At 35.9% G+C, this 17,209-nt stretch overlaps 2 protein-coding genes across 3 annotated transcripts in view; both read left to right on the forward strand.

Annotated features, from left to right (window-relative positions):
* Positions 1–14,939, forward strand: part of Spag16 (sperm associated antigen 16) — a 443,187-nt gene extending 428,248 nt beyond the window's left edge. The window contains exon 6 of the mRNA XM_036173632.1: positions 14,578–14,939. Within this exon, the coding sequence (XP_036029525.1) occupies positions 14,578–14,753 (176 nt within the window). The 3' untranslated portion in view covers positions 14,754–14,939. The remainder of the gene's footprint in view (positions 1–14,577) is intronic.
* Positions 14,940–15,511: 572 nt separating this feature from the next.
* Positions 15,512–17,209, forward strand: part of Vwc2l (von Willebrand factor C domain containing 2 like) — a 154,355-nt gene continuing 152,657 nt past the window's right edge. For both annotated transcript variants that reach the window (XM_036173637.1, XM_036173638.1), the window contains exon 1: positions 15,512–16,226. The gene's annotated coding sequence lies outside the window, so the exon portion shown is untranslated. The remainder of the gene's footprint in view (positions 16,227–17,209) is intronic.

Here is a 17,209-nt window from a genome sequence, read left to right on the forward strand (position 1 = left end):
AAGTTTTCTTTCCCAGCATGTCACAGAGTTGGAGCCACTAAACCCATAACTTTCTTCAGATTGGCTTCTTTTTATTGATAGCATATGTGTGAGTTCCTCCCATGCCTTTTTGTGGCTCTATAACCCATTATGTCTTAGGACCAAAGAATATTCAGTTCTGGTGTACCAGAGTTTGTTTACTTTGTCACTTCCTGAAGACATATCAGATATTTCCAGGCTTAGCAATTGTGACTAAAGCCCTAAAGCTTCTCTAAACATCTTTGACTTGGTTTTTGCTTGTGTGTGTGTGTGTGTGTGTGTGTGTGTGTGTGTGTGTGTGTGTACTTATACAAACAACATTTTTAACTCTGCCAGATAAATTTCAAGAGGTATGATGATTGAATACATATGGTAAAGAGTATGTTTTACTTACTTACATAAGATACTATCAGAACTGCTGTCCAGAGTAAATGTGCCATTCTGCACTCCTTCCAGTGCTGACTGGGAACCTATTCATGTTCCAAATCCTTTCCACTGTCCACTGTTGTCCATATCTTTATTTAGGGCCATCCTTATAAGTGAGCAGTAATATTACACTGCCATCCATTTTGTGTTTCCCCTATGATATATAACACACAGCATGATCTCAAGAGTATTTATCATGTACATACTGCATTTAATGAAGTGCCTTCTATTATCCATTTTAATCAGGTCATTGGTTCTCTTACTCAACTTTAGAGTTCTTTGTGTTTTCTAGATTATCTTTACCACACATACCTTTTACAGATGTGGCTCTCTTTCTGTTCTCTATCTTGATGGCGTCTTTTGCAGAACAGAAGTTCTTAATTTTAATGAAGACATCAGGATTGTTTTATTTTAAACATATTTGCATATTTAATATTTAAGATACCAACATTTATTTCTACGTGTTATCAAAATAATTAAAATGAACTGTAGACATGCTGAGTTCTAGGACACTCTGCACAACTCTGGTGGTAAGGAAACATTTTAGTTCTACATATAAGAAACAACCACATGACAATAACAATGTTTATCTTATCATATGATTAATATTTTGAAAATTTTGTGAGCTGTGTAGCTGTGGCTGGCCTACAACTTGCTATGTAGACCAGGATGGCCTTGAACTCAGAGATTCTTTGGCTGCTCCCTCCCAAGTACTGAGTATAAAAGTGTATGTCACAAGGCCAGGCATTTTTAATGTTCCTTGGTATTATACAAACATGTATAAATGTGGGAAAATTAGTGTCATATACTCATCTGCTCAACATACTGATGCAGTAACCATGAATATCTGGCTAGTCATAGTTCACTGATTCTTTCCTCTCACATTTTCATGTTGTGTTTTATATTTCTGGAAAAAAAGTCCAAAGCATATATTTTTAAAGTCTCATACCAATTTTAGCAAAATACTGTAGTTTTTTTCAAGATAACTTCACAAAATCAGTACAATCTTATTGCATATATTTTGAATGGCCTAGTTTAGAAGTTTTTGCAATTCTTTTCCACCCTACATTCTAGAAAACTACATTAAGAGCTTTTGAAGGTGTGCAGGTTTCCACTGAAATGTAAACTATGCCAACCATGATAGACTAGCCCTTAAAGAAAGCTTTCTTGAGTTTTTGCCTAGATGTACAAGGATTATTAGGATAGTTACAGAGCTATAACTATGCTGTGTGTTTCTAATTTGAGAGATAATGACTTTTTTCATTGAATTTAATAAAGAAAAGCCTATGTAACTTGCTAGGATCGTGTTTTTCTGGCCCTGGTATATAAGTGCACACTTGTGTTAATAATAATCATCCATATGTAGGTAATGCATAAAGGGCTGAGTTTATGGAATATTTCCCTTATTTACCCTTAGGTTGCTGCTAACATGATGTTCAAGCTGTTTTTGTTCCTCTGCTATTTTAATCCCTTTTTTTGCATTCTGACACACCAGAGTTCACTAAGACACCCCAATCATTGTTCATCTAGTGAAACAATTATGCTGATTCCTTCACAGTCTCCATGCAGTTTGTTTGTGCAGCAGTCTTTTAGGAGAGAAGAGACTGGGATGAAACAGATCACAAAGAAAAGATAATGTCTGGCAAATCATTATTTTAATGAACCAAACCATAGCCATTTCTTTTTCTAATAGAAAAATTGCCCTTGAATAATACATCTGTAATGATTATCTTAAGTTAATTTAACTTCAGTTGTTGATTCTTCCTAAAATTGCAGCATTTTTTTTCTTCATTTTGACAGTTTTGTACGTGGTAGACACTTAACCATACCCTTCTACCTGTCAGCTATCATAATCAACCAAAGATAAACATATGACTGAAGTAAAATATTAGAATATTTACCAATTGGAAACTGCTTAGAAATAGAGGTACTCTTTCATGGGCTTTGCAGTTGGGGAGCAACAAATCTGTCCTGCTGGGACTGACACAGAGAGAAAGCCTGACTAAAATTCAGTTCAACCTAGATAACAACAGAACTGAGAGACTAAGTCAGTGGGCACACTTATGATGATATTCTAACCACTGATGCTCAGCTAACACTTGTGAAACCATTTGCTTCTTTGCTATGTTGGGTAGATTGTCTTTCATTTGTATCTCAAAAAGTCCTAATATTTCCTCTTTCAAACAAGTCAGACTCCTTTCTTTATGAGTGGCAGCGTTAACTTTGTCAAGGTTCCACGTCATGTACTAAACCTAAGTCCTGTCTGCCTCACTACTTAACCCCAAGTACTCACCAGTGTCTCTGTTGTAAAATTGTCCGTGGACTTTTAGCAAAGGCCCCTTGACCCATGCACTGTGGCAGTTTAAGGAGTGAGGATGAGAGTGTGTATTCGAGAAACACTGAATGAAAACAAAGCAGCTAAATGTTTCTTTAAAGTTTGTATGAAGTATACAGAACCAGACCATCACCCTGCAATGCCAGAAAGTTAATTCCAATTTCCAAAGAGAAGGATTCACAGAACAAAGGAGGAGAGATATATTTATTTCTTACATCATGCAGCAGTCAAATGAGTTCACCTTTCTGTCATAACTACTTTCAACTTCCTTCAGTCTGTGGGAAAGAGAAGACAGTGGCTCCATAATCTTGACAACATTGCCTAACATCCCTGTGATTCAATACCTTTGTCTGTGATATAAAAACAATGCTTTGATCAGCTACAACTATGGGATAACACATAACACAAAAGTGTCCTCATCTCCTTTCTGTGGCTGTCGTAAAATGCCCTGACCTAAAGCAAAAAGATGAAGCCACTAGCTTCCACTTATTATCTACGTTTTCTATTAAAAGAAAGAGTTTCTTTTACTTCACAGTTCTGGGTTGCAGTCTGTCATACCAGAGATGTCCAGGTGGCGGGAACATGAAGCAGCTAGTCCCATCACATCAATACTCAAGAGTGAGAAGAAAAGAAAGAGCACCCTTGCCTAAGTCTCAGCTCAGTGTCTCTACTCTTATACCCAAACCTAGGAAATTAGTGTCAGCCACACTTAGAACACTTAGACTGGGTCTTCCCACTTCTACTAACATGATCAAGGAATTCCCCGCCCCCCCAGGCCAACCTGATCTAGAAAATTCTCAGGGAGACTCTCATCCCATGTGATTCTACATGTGCCAAGTTGAAAATAAAAACTAGCAGACTATAAAATATTCAGGAAAACATAGATAATAAGTGGAAGCTAGTGGCTTCATCTTTTTTTTTTCTATGTGCTTCAAACCATTTTGAAGGTAAATGTCCATTAAATACCAAGGCTATGGGTCTTTCTCAGGTAAGAAACTGTGGAAGATTTGGAATTCAAGGCTGACCTTTCAGAAGGTTGAACTCTCTGCATTAAATTTAATATTTCTTTTAAATCAATAAGTTATACTCTATTTGAACTAAATAATTTGGCCACTCCTAATTCATATAGTAGGGTTCTGTTTGGTATTTCCCTTGGGAAACTCAGGTTAACTGTATTTTGTCATGTATTTCCTTTTTCCACTCTATTATAAATGTGGTGATATTTATGTTCATATAACCCCTTTCACCCCTTTCCATTGTTGCCTCAATGAAAAAGGATAAAGTTCTAAAAATAAGGATGTGGTCATTAACAATTAACCACCTCAACATTAAGTAGCAGAAGTCGACAGTGTCTTTTTTTTTTTTTCTTCTACAGACAAACCACTATATTCATAATAGGGGATTCATCTATGGGAAAGTTAGTTCTCACACCAGTTTGAACATTCTCAAAATATTAGAACTTTGACTTTTGGAGTCTTAAAATGTAGTAATTGTTATAGTCTAAATAATTAAAAACCAAGACTATTAAAAGTGATTTTATTGCTTCATACAATAAAATTAATTAAACTTTTAATTAAATGGCTGGTATCAATAGAAGCCTTTGGATTCCTCCCCTACTCAGGGACAATGGGGAAGAACTTGTCACAGTTTGCTCAGAGCTTTGCTTTGCCCCAGCTTATCTGACTCACAGAAGTGAACCAAACCTCAAGCTCCCTCCAACAGCAGCAAATACCTTTCTCGAGTGTTTGCAAGGCTCCAGGTGCATGGGGTCCCTAAATAAAAATTATTGCAACACTGATCAGCTGCATAGGTGAAGACCATGTTAAGAAACAGGTCTACAAGGATTTCTTAATGAGAGCAGGTGGCTGTTGATAGTCTAAATAGATTCAATAATTAGTTAAACATTTTTAGGACTTTTGGTGCCTCTCACAAGGGATTTCAGTAATGTTCAAAAGATGACTCGCTGAAGGAAGCACCTGTTCAGGAATTTCTTCATTCGCATTCTCCTAACAGGGGGAACATACTTTGAAAACAACACGCTGTAGGAAAGATTAATTTTTTTTAATTTACCTGCTACATTTTATAAATTTTGAGAGTATCAGTGAGTTGTCCCTAAGAAAGATGTGGATTTCGTACAAAAGACAAAAATTAGTTTATCTATTTACTTAGTTACTTCTTGTGAAAAACCTATAAAACCTACACAAAGGACTAACATTTGGCTACTTAATAAGTAGCTTTTCATACCAAAATTAACTGTTAATGTGTTTTATATTCAATACATCATCTGCTTATATAATTTAAATACATTATGTGTTCTAAAAAAGGCAAACATCTCCTTTGGTCTGAAATCCCACAGTAGGATAATGAGACTTCTCTTGCCCTAATGACTGTCATTTTTATGACAGGAGCCACCAAGAGAAATTTAAAATCCATTGTTTACATTTTCACACATGTTTATATCACAACATCCAATGGTCTCCATTCACACAGTTTTTCATACAAAAACAAAAGTTAGACCTCCTCAGCAAGAATATGCACAGCACAAAAAGATGTGAAAGTTAATAATTTGTTACTATCACATAGCCAAATTAATTTTTAATATTTTTATAAAAGTATTATACTGATCAGTCACAGGATGAAAAATAAACTAAATTGCATTTCATATCTCCTTCAATGGTGTTTTTGAAATTCTGAATAATGACCTAGGTTGAGCCATTAATGCAAATCCTCAAAACTTAAGTAGCTTCTTGATACTTTCCATTTTGAGGCATCTTTTAAAGAAACAACAGATGCCTCTCCACATGCATTCAAAAAATCAATTTAATTAATCAATAACACTCTCCACAGGTAATAAATGCTGAGAAGCATTTCTGCCTATCTGTATTGATCGAGAGAATTGCTTCAAATTGGTTCTGATGTGTATAAAAATCATTTCCTTATTGATCAAAGCCTGTCTTCCCCTTTCTGATATGTTATTTCATACCAGGCACACAATTGTTTTAGTTTCCATTCTCGTACTTGTGATAAATAAATTTCCTGTGATCTGTGTGTGAGATTAATTTGAATGAAATAGAAAACGAGTGTTTTTGTGTCTTTGGGAGAAACATATTGCTCAGAGTTCAACCAAAGCATGAGTAATCATGAGAAATTATTGTAGTTGTTCTAATGAGAAATGGAATGATGGATTTCATTCATATTTTCATTATTCATGATACATTTAAAAGTTCTGAATCAGCTTCTAGAACATTAAATTATCTGGTACAATTCTTATAACAGGATTCTGTTCCTGCAACTACATGCTTCTAATCTAGAAAGACACCTCTAGTGATGAAATAATAAAAATACATAGTTTCAATCAAAGTTTGATTTGTGATATTCCTATCCAACTGTATTTCAATAACATGTACAAACTATTAAACAGCTGTGTAACTTCTTTGCTAATAATATGTAAATATGTATAGATGCCAAGTAGTAAGAAACATGCCTTCAAAATTAATTTTCTGAACAAAGATATTTGATGTTTCAATAGATACAGAATTTAATAAGCCTCATTAGAAAGGATCCTTATAATAGTTGCCCTAACAGTACCTGATAACTGGTAGCTCACAGGAGGAAATTTTATTGATCAATTAAAGAGTACTCCAATGTAGTTTAGCCCCTAATGGACACATTACCTACTATTGTGAGTTATTCTTCCAACAACAACAAAAAATCAAAGATCTTTGTCAATGTGATTTAGAGAATTTCATGACTAATATCACCTACTTTCCTTCTCTTGGTGGCTCATTACAAAAAGACATGGGTACACTGCCATGGGAAATATTAGTAATCAAACACATTTAAAACGTGGCTTGTTTAAAATATTTTCTTCATGCCAGTGGCTTTTGCTTTGAATCGATGGAACATGAATTGTCATATTCACATTTGAGGCCCAGTTTACTTTGTCAGTGTAGCAAATAAATTTATCTTATTACTGAAGAGGTATTTCATGTTAAAATAAACCAAGTTGAAATCCCTCAACAAAACAAGAATATCTGCCCTTCTTGGGAACAATTGGCATAAAAACATAAGTACTATACCTTCACTACAATAAAAAAAAAGCTACTCACCACCCTCATTATTTAGGAAAAGTGGAGGGGATGGTAGATGCATCAGTCTGTGGATACATTCTTATTTGTTTTGCCTAGAGCAAAGACAAATTGTTAATTCTTATATAGCATGTGAATATTGAATACTTAGCCAAAGATGTGGAAATGGCTTTCCTGATCACCAAAGGACTGTTGATTCCTGAGAATGTTGGATGCTCTTCAAGCTTTCAAAGAACAAAGACAACTCTCAGAGCTACCATTGTTTATTCCCAGCAAGCTAGTCATGCAATCAGATCCTTGGAGTTCATAAATGCTATTAAAGTATTTTAAAACATTTTTTTATACTCAACTTGAAATGTATTTTAAAGTATTTCTTAGGAGCACACATAGGTCCAGCTGGAAACTGGGGTTGCATGTACAAAGATGTTTATTCTGAGTCATGATGAAATTTAGTAAGGGAAGCTTAATCATGGTGGGAAAATGATATTGAGCCAATCAATAACAATTCATCCAGAAGTATTAAAGCATGACTCAGAGGATAAGAGCAGGAACCTTGGAGTCACTGGTTCCCAAATCCAGATTCCACTAGTCATATACTGTATGGCTTTGGAGAAGTTGCTTTAATCTCTCTAAATCTCATTTTCTTCCTCCATAAAGTCAGATATGTCTCAGCACTGTCTAACAGGAAGATACTTGTAAACATTATAGTGCTCATATATTCCAAAAGGGAAAAATAACAATTGTTTTAGTGTATTGCACATATTTCAAATATAAATCAAAGTCTATCTTGTTAAATATCATATATTTGAAGAGACATTATTTTAATATATGATCAACATAAAGTAATTCATGAAGTATATGACATTATTTGTTCATGGGAAATCTATGAAATCAGGTGAGCATTTGGAAAACATAATGAACTCCTGTTATGCTAGCTGAATTTCAAATGATCAAAAGCCATCTTGACTTTATAATTCATAGAACAGGTATATTTCTACCCCATTGAATTGTTGTGATGGTAAAGTGAGGTAATACATTTAGAGGACTTAAGGACAGTGCTTGGAAAACAATAAGCCCTAAAACTAGTAGTTGTGACAGCTTTAATTATCACCCACTGAGAGTATTGATCACAACACTCTCATTGTTAAGTTGGGGAAATTCACTGGCATTTGGCCTTGCACTGGTCCCTGAGTAAACACAAAGCTAAGGATGTAGAACACATACACGGCTGACCATAGCTTTTGAGACCTTGTTACCATGTGAAAGGCAGGAATAAAATGATGCACGTATTTCCATGAGGAGGAACTTTTAAGGATGTGTGTACCATGTAGTTGAAGAAAATAATTTGAACTGCAATTTAGTGGATGGTTCAACTTTTTTCAGCAAGATATAGCAAGGGACCATGCAGACAGCTTCCACAAGAGACATTAATAAAATAAAGAGTTCAAAGGTGTTAAGACTATACTTGAGTGTGCAATGTGGTTTCAAATTAACTGTGGAGATACTAAAAAGCACACCAAGATGCTTGACATTCTCTATTGTCAAAATAGAAATAGTGAAAAGAGCACCAGCTTGGGAGCCAAAGTTTAACAGATATATGTGATGGTGATTTCAGTTAAGAATATGGATATTTGGGGCTGGGGATTTAGCTCAGTGGTAGAGCGCTTGCCTAGCAAGCGCAAGGCCCTGGGTTCGGTCCTCAGCTCTGGAAAAAAAAAAAAAAAGAATATGGATATTTTAGTTTCAGAGATTTACAAAGTAGTAAAGTCCACACTGAAAGAAGCAATTGAGGTTGACATGGACAGTAAATTTAAGAGCTTATTTACTTAGTGATTGTGTTACACTCAGAGAGAATCCCAAAAGAAGTATCATAGTTAACTTGAGTCTTAATTTGTAAGAGAAAACCTAATACCTGTAAATGAAGGTAGGTGTGTGCGTGTGTGTGAGTGAATTTTAGCTTGAGTTTCCCTCAATTTCATTCCTTATTTGTTCTGAGGAAAGGCTATCTGTGCCATAGGGTTGACTGAAGTACATGGGATGTAAAGTGCAGGACTCTATTCTTTCTGTTCCTTATTTTCCATAGGCATAGATGAAAAAGAGATGGACCCCCATGCTTTTAAAAAAATTATACCCAAATATATTTTTGGAATAATATAGCAAGCTATAACTTCAGATAAGCATTCTTAAGCACTAATTATATCACGTGATGATGCCACTCTATAGGTTAGCTCCTCCTATCACTGTTTCAAGAGAGTTTGTTGAAAATGATGCCCGAATGACTATGTTCATATATTTGACTTTTTGTGACAAATACAATTGAGACTGTTTTATTTAAGAGGGTATTAGTGGAATTTTTCTTCAAAAATTTGCTGGTGACAACAATATAAACAAGTTTTGTTGTTTAAATAATGTTATACATTTCCTTGAAACAAAATTTCGAAAAGTACACAAATGTGTTAAGATTAGTTAGGTCATTTAGTAGCTGAGATTGGAAGAAACTTAGGAACTTGCACATTCAACATTAAAGCAAAATGGAATTATCCTCATTGATAAAATAAATGTTAATTATGGTTTTGGAGACACACAAATGAAAGGTACTCAGAATCTCTCACTGTTGATATACACTGGATTATTTATATAAGTACATCCATTATAAAAATTGACATTCCCCCAAATTATGTTTTCTTACTTGATGAAAAAAATTTGAGCAGCCAAATTTCCTGAATGTAACAAATAAAAGAAATAAATCATATTTTATTCAATGGGTGTTTAAATATAGAATGCTTTATTTTGAAATTACTATATACATGCATGCGTGTGTGTGTGTGTGTGTGTGTGTGTGTGTGTGTGTGTGTGTGTGTGTTTCTGTAGGTTGTGAAAGTAGGAAGGGGACATGAGATGGGCAGAAAGACACTGAGAAAATGTGAAAAATTGATGCTAGAATCCATGGGAAATGAAAGCAAGAAGAGCCCTTAGGCAGAGGAAAAGGACCAGATAGGCCAGGAAAGTGGGGAAAATGTGGCAAGGAATTGGGGTAAACAGTAAGGATGGGGTAAATGACATGACTATAAAAATGTCATGATGAAAACCATCTTTGCTGCTAACTCAAAAACCTGGTGAAAAATCACCTGACTGTGAATGTACCTTGGAAAATTTTATTTATAAAGAACACTGATAAACTAGATTACACATTTTTCAGTTATAGTCTACAAGGTACTTTTAGAATACGTACATTCATAATTTAAATAATTGATCTAAATTCCCTATTTATTCAAGACACAAGACAATTAAAATCAGAAATGAATCTGTTTTCATCCTTTCATGTTTATTTACCTTTTTAAATTTGAGATTATGATTTCAACATTTCTCTCTTCCCTTTCTTGCATTCAGACCCTTCTAGATGTCCCTGCTTGCTCTCTTTCAAATTCATGGCCTCTTCTTTCATTAATTGCTATTGCATGCATACATATATATATAGATAGATAGATAGATAGATAGATAGATAGATAGATAGATAGATAGATATAGATAGATAGATAGATAGATAGATATAGATATAGATATAGACAGATAGATAGATATAGATATGCATATGATCATTCCATTGTCCAGCATACACAATATATTTATTTTTAAGATCTGTTGACTTGTGTGAGGGGTTTACCTGTGTACCATGGAACACACCTGGAGGCCAGAGAACAACTTCAGTACTGTGTTCTAGTGTTAAAATTTTATTTAAAGGACATAGTTATTGTATTTATATACCTAAAAGTATATATTTCTTAGAAAAATTTAAATATTTACCTACTTTTAATATGTTGTGAAGTAGAAAGGGAGAATGAGAATTTTTTACATGTAACTCTGCTAAAACATTGTGTAAAACTATCAGAATTTTTTTATTATAAAATCTTTCAGAAATCAGTTAAATCTCTCCAGATATTACTAACTCTGATTTTACAGATTTGACCACAACAAAAATAGTGGTTTCAAGCTAAATCCTTTTCTTTATGGGCTCTGCTGCTTCTTCTTCTTCCTCCTCCTCCTCCTCCTCCTCCTCCTCCTCCTCCTCCTCTTCCTCCTCCTCCTCCTCCTCTTCCTCCTCCTCTTCCTCCTCTTCCTCCTCCTCCTCTTCTTCCTTCTCCTCATCCTCCTCCTCTTCTTCCTTCTCCCACTCTTCTTCCTTCTCCTCATCCTCCTCCTCTTCTTCCTTCTCCCACTCTTCTTCCTTCTCCTCCTCCTCCTCTTTTTCCTTCTCCTCCTCCTCCTCTTCTTCCTTCTCCTCCTCCTCCTCTTCTTCCTTCTCCCCCTCTTCTTCCTTCTCCTCCTCTTCTTCCTTCTCCTCCTCCTCTTCTTCCTTCTCCTCATCCTCCTTCTCCTCTTCTTCCCTCTCCTCCTCTTCTTCCTTCTCCTCCTCCTCTTCTTCTTCCTCCTCCTCCTCTTCCTCCTCCTCCTTCTCCTTCTCTTTCCTTTCCCTCTCTGTCTCCCTCTACCCATCCTTTTCCCTCTCCCCCTCCCTTTTCCCCTCCTCCTCCTTTGTCTTTTTTTTTTTGTCTAATTAAAAAGGAAGGCTTTAACTTTAACATAGTAAAATTATGTAGAACAAAAACAGTTATTAAGTAAGAATTACAGTTACAATATCCAGTCCATTTATGTTTGGCAAATTTAGAGAAAGTACTCAATTGTATATCCTATCTTGTTGAGTCTAAAGTTTTGTACTTAATTCACTTTCTATCCTAACTAAGGAAACCGTTAAGTCTAATTATTTAGTCTTTACCTCCAACAAAGACCCCAGAATGTAGCTGAAAGTTTTCCTGTGTCCCAACTGGCCTGTGGTCAGGACAAATTTCTCTCACCCATTGATCCTGCAGCCACTTGGACCCAAGTAAACACATAGAAGCTTATATTATTCATGAATTGTATGACCATTAGCTCAAGCTTATTACTGACCAGCTCTTTCACTTAAATTAACCCATAATTCTTATTTAGCTATGTGGCTCGGTACCTTTTCTCAGTTCTGCTTTCACATCTTGCTTCCTCTATGTCTGGCTGGTGACTCCAGTCACAGCCTTCCTCTTCCCAGAATTCTCCTTGTCTGCTTATCCCACCTATACTTCCTGGCTGGCTACTGGCCAATCAGCATTTTATTTATCAACCAATCAGAGCAACACATATTCACAGCATATAGAGCAACATCATCCATCACCAGAAGGGTGAAATGTTACCTAACAACAGGGACATCTGGCTGCCTGGACAATCACCCTGGGATTCTGTAACATTGGGAGCAGGGAATTTTGAAGGACTGTCTTACCTTGTCTTGTCAAAGTTTTACAGATGCTTTCTTTTGCATCTTGCTAGACCAGTTTGGACAGTATACTGTCAGAAATTGAGGCAGGGACAATTTCTTTGCCCAAATGGCTAGCTTTTGCCATAAAGAAAGCAAACTCTATATGGAGTTTCTTCGATGCCCATCATCTTCTTTTAAGTAGATGGTTGTTGTCAGGAGCAAACATGTCTCACTGTCATGAAATGCCTTAGGTTATTAAACATGTTAAATGCCATATTCTGTAGGTCTTTGAAGTCTTTGAAGGCCATTTATCTACCTAAAAATTTCTGTTTATGACCTTGAAAATATACCTAGCATGACTATAAGTTTGACTATTATAGATTACTATTAACCTGTATTTCTTAATTGTACATTACAATTTTAAATGAGCTGCATAAACACAATACTCTAAACAAGAGTAGAGATATACCCACAGTATAACAGGGCTTTGGTTTTTTGTTTTTTGTTTTGTTTTGTTTTGTTTTGTTTTTTTATGGCTCCAAATGTTTTTAAAATCCAGTACTCCTTCGTGGCTGTTGTATAAAAACCACAAGGAAAGAAAAATCTTTCGTTTGAGTTTCAGGAATGTCACAAACAGCAGTTGCCTCTAGAGTGAGGTTGGAAGGGAAGTCCATGTATAATGCCTCTGTCAGCAAAGACTTCAGGAGAAGAGGGTTATAATAAATATTCACATCTGCTGCTTTGGACACTCTAATCCATCCTAAGGGTGTTTGCTGTGTCAGGTTTTGTTCTAGATGAAGAAGCCCCATAGTTATGAGGGTTTGCAAATAGGCCATATTTATCATGCTTAACTTTCCTCTTAAAATTCCTCTGTGTTTCAGAGGCAGCTATGACTATTTGAGGATGCTATGTGATCAAACACTTCACCATGCTTCTCATGGTGATAGCACTGTTGAATTCTTACTCCAAAATGGACAAATGCCCTTTCAGGATGTATCAACCACCTAACTTCAGTTTAGAGGCGTAACTGATACAGTGCCATCTGGATGTGCAAACATGACGCTGACAAGTCTGGGCTGTAGTTTTGAAGTGTTTGTGTCTGAATTTTAGCTTCTTCTGCATGTGAGAAATAGCTTCGTCTTCCCAATCCTCTTTCTTCATCTGTTTGATGGAATTACTGGTGTTTCTTCTATCATTGGGTCCTTCTAACACTTGCACAGAATGATTCACATCAAGCACTAGGTGTGGTATCAGCATGTTGAAAGAGTTTAATAAGTTTTAAACACTGTTATTGGGATGATAATATGCCTTCTAGGTATGATTAAATAACCCAATGTTTAATATTTATGGCCTAAGCTCAGGTGAGTATATTCTATTATCTTTACTTGCCTCCAAATGCCCAGATAGTTTTCCTACTGGGATTTATCAATTAAAATTAGGTTATATTTGGAACCTTAGGCTTACACAGGGACACTTTGCTCAGCCTGCAAGGAGAGGACTGGAGTTGCCTGTACTGAATCCATCAGGTTTAAATGAATCCCTAGGGGAGTCTTTGCCCTGGAGGAGATGGGAATGGAGGGGAGAGGCTGGGGGGGGGGTGGGGGGGGGGGTGGGAGGGGAGAGGACAGGGGAACTTATGGCTGATGTGTAAAATTAAACCACAAATATAATAATTTTAAAAAAGAAATATCATAAAAAATAGGTTATTTTAATTCTTTGTTACTCACGAAAAATTATAGATTTTCCACATTAGATTTGAATTACCTTATATATTTTAATTTGCAAAACCTTTGAAATTTAAGTTAAATTAAACATGTCATTTTGAGGTAGAGATATTAATTTTTTATTTCAATTCTAAAGAAAATGTATTGAAGCAATAAATATCCCTACTATTATGGCTTCATACAATGATTTAGCAAAATTATAATAAACATATTTAAATATTTAAAGAAGGTAATACATTTAAAATTTTCTAGAATAAATACTTAAAGATGTGTGTGTGTGTGTATATATATATATATATATATATATATATATATATATATATATATATATAATTCATGTGTTCTATTTCACATTTAGGTAACTATTGCTTTAAAATATTTTAATATATTCATTTGAAAAATAAAGTTGCCCTCTTCAGTGACTCTCAATCTCATCTCAAAATTATCTGTCAATCACAAATTTAAGAAGAATGATGGGGCATATAATGACCTCTGAATGTTAAGCAAATAGAGCTACAGGCTTTTACTCTAAATGTGTCTTAATTATGGCTTGATTTTTTTATAGATAGGACTCGGTTTATATTTAATGAAAGCCTAACATAAAAATGAGTCTATTGAATCACAGTCAAAACAAGATAAAATGTTGTATCATTTACATACTGTTGACTGCTTGAGCCATATCTCTGGTTTCCTGTTTTTCAGGTCGAGTATTAGCTCAGGCAAGCGCCAACGGGGTAGTCCATTTGCTGGATCTTAAATCTGGAGAAATTCACAAACTGGTGGGCCATGAGACTGAGGTGCATACTGTGCTGTTTTCCCACAATGGGGAGAATCTGTATTCTGGAGGGTCTGACGGCACCGTTCGATTGTGGCTCTGATCAGCAACAGCACACCCTGCTGCATAGGGCATTCTCTCTAAGGTTTAAAAATGTTTCACATAGTCTGCTCCCAAGCCAGTAAGTACCTGGTTAAAATAACCAATATATAACATATTTGTTTTAAAACAAGCTTTGTGGGAGTATTATATGGCCCAAACTGTTACAAATAAAAATTGTAACTTTTTACTGATTTATCTGTCTGTTTTTTTTTCTCCATTCTCTCTTTCTTTTTTTCATTTGGTTATGAATTTAGAGACAGGGCATCTTTGCTAGGGGTTTGGAAGAAACAGCTTTACAATGACGCCTAATGACAGAGTAGATGAATTACAAGACATTGATTTTTAACGTTAGAGAACAAACTGCAGGAAAACACGGCTACTTTTTTTTTTTTTTTTTTTTAATTAAACCCGAGCTGCAGAAGCCCCAAAGTTGAATTATGTATAGCACAAGGAAAATCTTTCTATAACCAGAGGGTCAAATAGAGTCAGCAAGCATCCACAGATTCTTTGACAATGAGTATGCTTTATCTATTAGTAATAGCCAAGGACTGCAGATGGCTTAAATCTAAATTCAGGTCCCCGGAACTTTCATCTCTGCTGCCCATCCAAGAATACATTAGGCGAAATTACGTCTTTCTAATTTTTTATTGTGATTTAAATGCAAATAAGTGTCTCATACGCAGAATCTCCCCTCCCGCCCCCCATGCTCGCATCCGCTGTATCAAGTGACTGCTTAAACAACACTCCAGCCTGGTCCGCGGAAGCAGCTGGGGGTTTCGACCAAGCTGGGCTCAGAAGCCAGTTGTTGGCGCTGTCCGTGGTGCTGAGGAATTCCCGGCTGCCGGCAGGATGAGCTCCGAATCAGCAGTCTGCAAACTGCTCCCAGAGATGGCAAACCCCAGCTAAAGTTGCGCCTTTGCTTCACGTCCACAGTTAGAATCTTCTGGTGTGTGAGGAGGGATTCAATCAACATACTGTGGACGATGCTGATGGTTCTGCCGGTGGAGTGGGCTTTAAGCTCCAGTATGCTGTTTCTGTTTGTGATCCTCAGAGCCTAGCCAAGTCACCTCTACTGCAAACACTGTGTAAGTGAACCCATGTGTGGAGGAGGCGTAATCAGCCAGGAAATTTCATAGAAGGATCTAAGAAAATGCTAAAAATAAGTTCAACATGATTCTGCTACCCGGGTCCGGATTTCCACAGGACCAGTATTGCTCCTTGCTTTGAATTCTGAAGACAGGTCCAAAGCATATTTCTTATGTGTGTCTGCTGTGTTTCTCTCTGGAAGGGTGGGAGACTGCTTCTTGGCTGTGTTTTGAAATGGGAGGTAGAGAGGATGGATTACCTTTAATTCATGCCTGAAAATGCATTCTTTGGGTGACTAAAGAGGACCGGCTTTCCAAAGACATACCTGACCTTTAAGTTCAGATTGGTCTGTGACCCACCGCACCACCATTAACCTCAGAGTGACTAGGTAAGTGAATCTTACGACATGAGTTGTATTTGCTTTCTCAAAGAAATAGATGCAGTCATTTTAAATCATATGTAGCAGTAGAGGGAGGGTAAAGTTTAGCTAGGAAGTGATCCTCAGTTTAGCAGTGTTGCATTCTGATTTTAAAATCTTCAGATAATAGTGGTGTTTGATTTCTATAGCCTCTCTCTTTTTAAATAGTATTTTAAATGGTACTAAAGAATATTTACTATAATGAAGGCTCTTTTTAAAAAATAGCCTAAGAACTTTGTTTCCTTAAAAAGATATGCCTTTTCCATAATGCATGCTTAATATTAATATGAAGCAGGCACCCCACCCCTATTTTTGTCTTTAAGTTTACATTTATTATAACCTTGCACATTAATGCCTACCTGTGGCTTACAAAATGATCATTTTCTGCCTGGGTCATTTTAAAGCAGAATCCTGTGTGTATTTCACATGGCTTTTCTTGCATGGATTGAGAGACACTGCTGGAAATAGTGAGGAGGCACGCTAGCTTCCTTGTCTTGCAAGATAAACTTTCTACATATGTGAGAGGTGCATAAATGTATGCTTTAATGAGTAAAACATATTTATGCTTTTCCAGAAGCTTCTACCATGTTTGTGGCCTCTGTAGTAATTTAGACAAAAAGAAATGCTTTGTCAAAGGGAGCTTCCAGCTTCTCAAGTAGAATTATAGGTTTGCATTTTCTTTTCTGTCATGACTCATTATTTTTGACATATTTTAAGAGAAATCCATCTCCTTTATCATTACCCAAAAGGAATTCACCCAAAAGGAATTCTAATATCAGAGAATATTGAAAGAATACTAATATCAACCTTCTCTGAAAAGAAAATGTGAATACATTGCCTTCCATTTTATTGCTAGAATTTGCATATCTAACTTTAAATGCAAATATATTCTAAGAGTTTATGAAGTTTCCTAACATCATCTTCATCATATTTTAAATGATCATAATTACATG

This window comes from Onychomys torridus, chromosome 23, assembly GCF_903995425.1.
Source record: "Onychomys torridus chromosome 23, mOncTor1.1, whole genome shotgun sequence".
Lineage (NCBI taxonomy): Eukaryota > Metazoa > Chordata > Mammalia > Rodentia > Cricetidae > Onychomys > Onychomys torridus.